Raw genomic sequence first — 6,000 nt, 5'->3', positions numbered from 1 at the left:
TATAAATAAATTTGATTTTGATTTAAAGAGCATGTTCTGATATTAACCATTAAGGCTATTTATTACATAAATGCTTTTTGTAATTTAGCTCAATATACTGGTAGGCCAAGTGGAGTGTTTTTGTTACTGTAGTACCCCCTGGAGGAGATAAACACAACCATTCAGTCAGTCATGGATTGGATTTACATAGTGTTTTTTTCCACCAGGTGCTGATAGAGCTTTACATCGCATGCAGCAGAAACTCCCCACGTCCACCACCAATGTGTAGCACCCACCTGGGTAATGCCATGGATGCCATTTTACGCCAGAGAGAAATACAAAAGATTGTCAAAGTGAAAAAGGGAAAGGTATAGCTGTGACCTGAGTGGAAGGATGATGCATTCAGCAGAACACGTCGCTACCCTCAGTGCACCGCTGACCCATGTGTCAATATTACACAGGACTGGATTACATCTGCCAGCTGGTGCCTCTCTCACTCCCTCCTCTCTACAGGGCATCTGATGAAAGAGAGGGGCAGATACAGTGGAAAGATAACAGTACAGCATCCTTGTTCAGTACGGTGTCAATGCAAGCAGGATGGTTGGTATGGGTTAGTGTTAGTGTGGTTCCTCTATGGGGTGGATGGTATGGGTTAGTGTGGTTCCTCTATGGAGTGGATGGTATGGGTTAGTGTGGTTCCTCTTAGGAGTGGATGGTATGGGTTAGTGTGGTTCCTCTTAGGAGTGGATGGTATGGGTTAGTGTGGTTCCTCTATGGAGTGGATGGTATGGGTTAGTGTGGTTCCTCTATGGAGTGGATGGTATGGGTTAGTGTGGTTCCTCTATGGAGTGGATGGTATGGGTTAGTGTGGTTCCTCTATGGAGTGGATGGTATGGCTTAGTGTGGTTCCTCTATGGAGTGGATGGTATGGGTTAGTGTGGTTCCTCTATGGAGTGGATGGTATGGGTTAGTGTGGTTCCTCTATGGAGTGGATCAATTCTCTGTGATTAGATCAAGTAGATCCTGCCTCTGGGGATTAGTGGAACGCTCTGACACCAATCGGACATCAAGAACTGATTATCGGAGCGTGTGGGTCTCACACACAGGCTTACCTCAGCTATGGTTACCAGAGTGTTCTATCAATTTCATGCTTCACACTTTTGCACTGAATATTCTTCCTCACTGTAATAGTCAAATGTATGTGCTATGAACAAAAACTAAAGGAAACATCTTACTGCATACATTTATTACCTTTGTAATAACACTTCAATGTTTGAACAAACTTTTTGGCTTATTTGATAACTCCTCCAAAACACATCTGTACTATATTTACAGATATAACAACATAGCTAAAACAATGTCCTTCTCAACAATCGTATCAACAAGAGCTTTAGGCAAAGTTCCTAAATTCTTCTGTAGAACCTTTTTTGGAACAGTACCTTTCTCTCACACAAAACTGGAGATAAATTGCTAACAAGCATGGCTGCACAGGATACAAAAGAGATGCAAAACATACATAAATTCCTTAGTGGTTTACATTCATTATAAATGTTGTACCATTTCATCCAACTCAGTATAAAGTAGACCCTTCAAATGTATCCCTTTGGGAATAACAGGAACTAAACACAAACATTTAAGACATAATAAGTGTAGGGACAGGAGGCTGGTGGTAAACTTTGATTGCAAATGACTCATTAAACCAGATAAAAAAGCAATAATTCTCACTAACATTCACTTGACAGACCCTATTACCCTCCAAGCACACAAATGACCGCAGGCATAACTTTACAGAAGCAAAATAAAAAAAACATTGTCTGGTTTGCAGGGTAGCTACCATGGCTCAACATAACTGCACTGTAATAATCAATGCTGAACAGCTTCAATATAGTACCATGATAAAGGGTTGAACACAACCCATATTTTTGGTGGAACAAATCCCTTTTAATATCCTGTCTTTTCAAGATTTCAAAGAAAATGACACACTACTGGTCAGAAATGACAACCAAGTCAGGATATCTTATTGATACGATAGTGACATGGGCACAAATCAGTTAGAAGAAGTGGTATGGCGTAAACACAGGATACAACAGATCTTCATGAGAAAAAGCATGCAACATGAGAAACAAGTGACTTCTCTCTGTGCGTGATTACAGAATGGTTGATGCTAAGACGTCTGCTGTCAGTGATGTTGCTGTTGTGTGGAAACAAATCTTTGGCATGTAAGTTGCTTTGAAATGTTCTCTCTACATCTGCTTCAGCATTCTGTACCTACTGTCATTTAGCTTCAAGATTTAGTTTTTCACTTTGGGCTCTACATAGAGTTCACTGCATTGTCCGTCAAATACCGTACCATCTACCAACAAACATTCTGCAAATAAAGAGTACTTTAAACAAACAGTCTTATATGATAGAATGCACAAAGACTTAACTTCCAGGCTTAATATGGGGGTTCAATCTAAAACAGTTACAGCAAAAACCTTCCCGAATCAGACAGCGTTAACAAAAGGGTATGAGAATACTGTTTTACATGAACATAATACAGAGATCAGAGTGACTTCGTCCTTTGATGATAAGCAGCACCACTGCACACCTAATCCTGTTACTTCATCAAATATAGCTTTACAAGAATCCCAGATATCTGACTGCACACCTAATCCTGTTACTTCATCAAATATAGCTTTACAAGAATCCCAGATATCTGACTGCACACCTAATCCTGTTACTTCATCAAATATAGCTTTACAAGAATCCCAGATATCTGATTGCACAACTGATCCTGAAAATTGTATATTTCCACTATTCTTAATTTAAGCTAGAACACATGTTGAGGACACAATCTTGGTAAATGTAGAAATGTGTCTAGGCTAGGGGCTGTCATATGAAATAGAGTTGAGTTTACACCTTTGGTGTGAGTTCCCTCCTGGGTGAGAGGTAGTGGCAGTCCAAATAGCTATATTCTAATAGAAACAATTCCCTGCTGAGCAGCTTAGAGAGAGAAGTAAAGGAGGCATTCGACACTGTAGTAGTGTGGAGGCATTCGACACTGTAGTAGTGTGGAGGCATTCGACACTGTAGTAGTGTGGAGGCATTCGACACTGTAGTAGTGTGGAGGCATTCGACACTGTAGTAGTGTGGAGGCATTCGACACTGTAGTAGTGTGGAGGCATTCGACACTGTAGTAGTGTGGAGGCATTCGACACTGTAGTAGGTTGCTTCTCTGTCCGCAGCTCTAAAAGCGTATAAAGTGTAAGGAAAGATAAAAGCACACAGTCTGGGAATAATGACATGTCTCCTGAATAGATAGAGGAACACATAGTAGGATTCAACACAGAATATAGACCACAGAAAGACTAACTGACAAAGACCATTGACATGACTACAGGAGACATAATGACAATGACTAAGAAAACCACAGGAGGCCAACAAACAGAATCAGAGAGAGGGGCCTGCTGTTTTGACAGACTGCTCTCTTTCTCTGCTGCAGTCTCATGACACAGCCTGACGGCACCAAAGATTATGGGGTAAAGGTAATTATCAAAGAGACTAATAATGAACTAATTAGAAACCACAGGAACTCATTTGTGAATGTATAAAGTAATGAAAACATAAAAAAATACATGAAACTGATTATTACCTCAGAAAGATAAAAAATAATAATGTGAATACAAAATAATACTTTTCTAAATACATATGACATACAGACTGCAGCCCAACTACAGCAGCTGCTGGTGGATACAACACTGACCTTCGTGGAATGTCAATCAATCAAAACACTGAGGGGTCCAAGGTCAATCCACTAGGTTCTGCGTTTAGTTGTTGATGTCACTTTATTGACTTCATTTCCCCATCTCACTAAGTGCTTACATTTGGCTTGGTACAAATACATCTGTGCTTTGAGTTAATACAAAATGCATAGGTATTCCAATATGAGGAATCAGGCTTTCACAGGCAAAATTGTTAAAGTGCATGTCATTGATAAAACAGCATACTACGAATGCAGTATCAATGTAATTATTTTGTACTAATCATTTGGCCTGTTCCCTTTAACAAAAATGGACAACTACTGGGCAGTACCTGTCCTTCATAACTAGTCAAATACCCTTCATGCATAGATACTCCACAGAAACATCTAACCACTATGTGGAGTGAACACTGGACTTTCTATACCACAGATGGCTCTTCTCTTTTTTTGGCACTTCTGGTTAAACTATGGCTTCTTGTTATGGCCTTAAAAAAGAAAAAAGAAAAAAAAGAGTTGAATAGTTATTGTTCTGCTGGAGGGTGGACAACTGAGAACCAGCTAGGCTGGAGACTGGCCTACAGAAGCCCAAAGAGAGGCACTGAAGGCTGGTTCTCTGTCGTGTTAAGTCCTGGCGGAGTGGAGCTCTACCACCGACCACTGACACTAGCCATGTCAGCGTGGAACTGACGAGACAGACGACCGCTGGCTCCCCCTTCCAGGAAGGAGGATCTGATAGGAGCCTCAAACAGCTTCCTTCGGTTCTTGTTCAGTTCTGGAAAAGACAAAAGTACACAATATTGCATATCAATTGCAATTCTTACAGATAGTATGTTATTTAACATTTATATGTTTTTCCATTAAGAAATACAAGTCCGACAAGTCAATTCAAACTGTAATCCATATGAAGGGAAATTCCATTTTATTGGTCTTCCGATGCAGTCAAGAGTTAAAATCAACAGTGACAGGAAAATGTGCTTCAAATAGCCAATGAAAAATGAGAAAAGCTCACATCAACAAGACCCCTCTTTGTGGCCCATGAGTTTGCCGGGCAGATCACCAAACTAATTGGACACAATTCTTTCAAAATGCGTCAATAAAACAGTTCAGCATCCTTTGAATGATTAATTTTATGGCTGAATCATCACCCTCTGTCAGCAAAAACCTGACATATGATAATTGAGACTGGTAGCTTCAAAATTGCTCTTTTTACTGGCAGAAATACAGGAAGTGGACCTTAATGAGTTGGGGTTGCCTTTAGGAAAGAAATAAGGGGGAAAGGGAGTGTATTCCTGTTTTGGAGCCCTTAGAGTCCTTCAACAGAGATTAGAGCTGATCTGAGCTTTGCAACAGAGCGCATCAGTGGAGCTAACTCACGCCTAGAGCCCTTCTCCTCACAACAGAACACGAATACCTCCCTCTCCCAACCTCAATGTGACCCCCTACTGCACCAATAACAGCAAACTGACTTAGATATGATCCCTTCTAGATATAATCCCTTTACTCTAACAATACTACAAACGCATGAAATCATAATACATGAGATGAAGGACAAAACATGTTATAAATGTAACATCCCAGAAACTAAAGGAATACATATACACAGTGTACAAAACATTAAGAACACTTCCTAATATTGAGTTGCTGACCCTTTTGCTCTCGGAACAGTCTCAATTCGTCAGGTCATGGACTCTACAAGGTGTCGAAAGTGTTCCACCGGGAAGCGGGTCCTTGTTGACTCCAATGCTTCCCACAGTTATGTCAAGTTGGCTGGATGTCCTTTGGGTGGTGGACCATTCTTGATACACACAGGAAACTGTTGAGCGTGAAAAACCCATACAGCGTTGCAGTTCATGACACAAACCGGTGCACCTGGCTCCTACTACCATTCCCTGTTCAAAGGTACTTAAATATTTTGTTTTGCCCATTCACCCTCAATGTCACACATACTGTAATTGCAACAAAAGGTGGCTCTACAAAGTACTGACTTTGGGGTGTGAATAGTTATGCACGCTCAAGTTTTGTTTTTTTGTCTTATTTCTTGTTCGTTTCACAATACAAAATATTTTGCATCTTCAAAGTGGTAGGAATGTTGTGTAAATCAAATGATACAACACCCACCCCCCCCCCCCCCCCCCCAAAAAAACTAATTTAATTCCAGGTTGTAAGGCAACAAAATAGGACAAATTTCAAGGGGGTGAATACTTTCGCAAGCCACTGTATGTCATGGAAAGAGCAAGTGATCCTAATGTTTAGTACACTCAGTATATATTCAATCAAAA

General features: G+C 40.5%; 1 protein-coding gene across 8 annotated transcripts in view; it reads right to left on the bottom strand.

The window, feature by feature from the left end:
- Nucleotides 1-1,210: 1,210 nt before the first annotated feature.
- The window catches only part of LOC110502528 (protein bicaudal C homolog 1-B), a 75,888-nt gene continuing 71,098 nt past the window's right edge, over nucleotides 1,211-6,000 (bottom strand). For all 8 annotated transcript variants that reach the window (XM_036960076.2, XM_036960078.2, XM_090216991.1 and 5 more), the window contains exon 21: nucleotides 1,211-4,493. In XM_036960076.2, coding sequence (XP_036815971.1) covers nucleotides 4,366-4,493 — 128 coding nt within the window. In that variant the 3' untranslated portion in view covers nucleotides 1,211-4,365. The remainder of the gene's footprint in view (nucleotides 4,494-6,000) is intronic.

This window comes from Oncorhynchus mykiss, chromosome 23 (assembly GCF_057628025.1).
Source record: "Oncorhynchus mykiss isolate SJ-2025 chromosome 23, ASM5762802v1, whole genome shotgun sequence".
Classification (NCBI taxonomy): Eukaryota; Metazoa; Chordata; class Actinopteri; order Salmoniformes; family Salmonidae; genus Oncorhynchus; species Oncorhynchus mykiss.
Note: the sequence above shows the minus strand (reverse complement) of the source record. Positions and strands in the feature narration are given on the sequence as shown.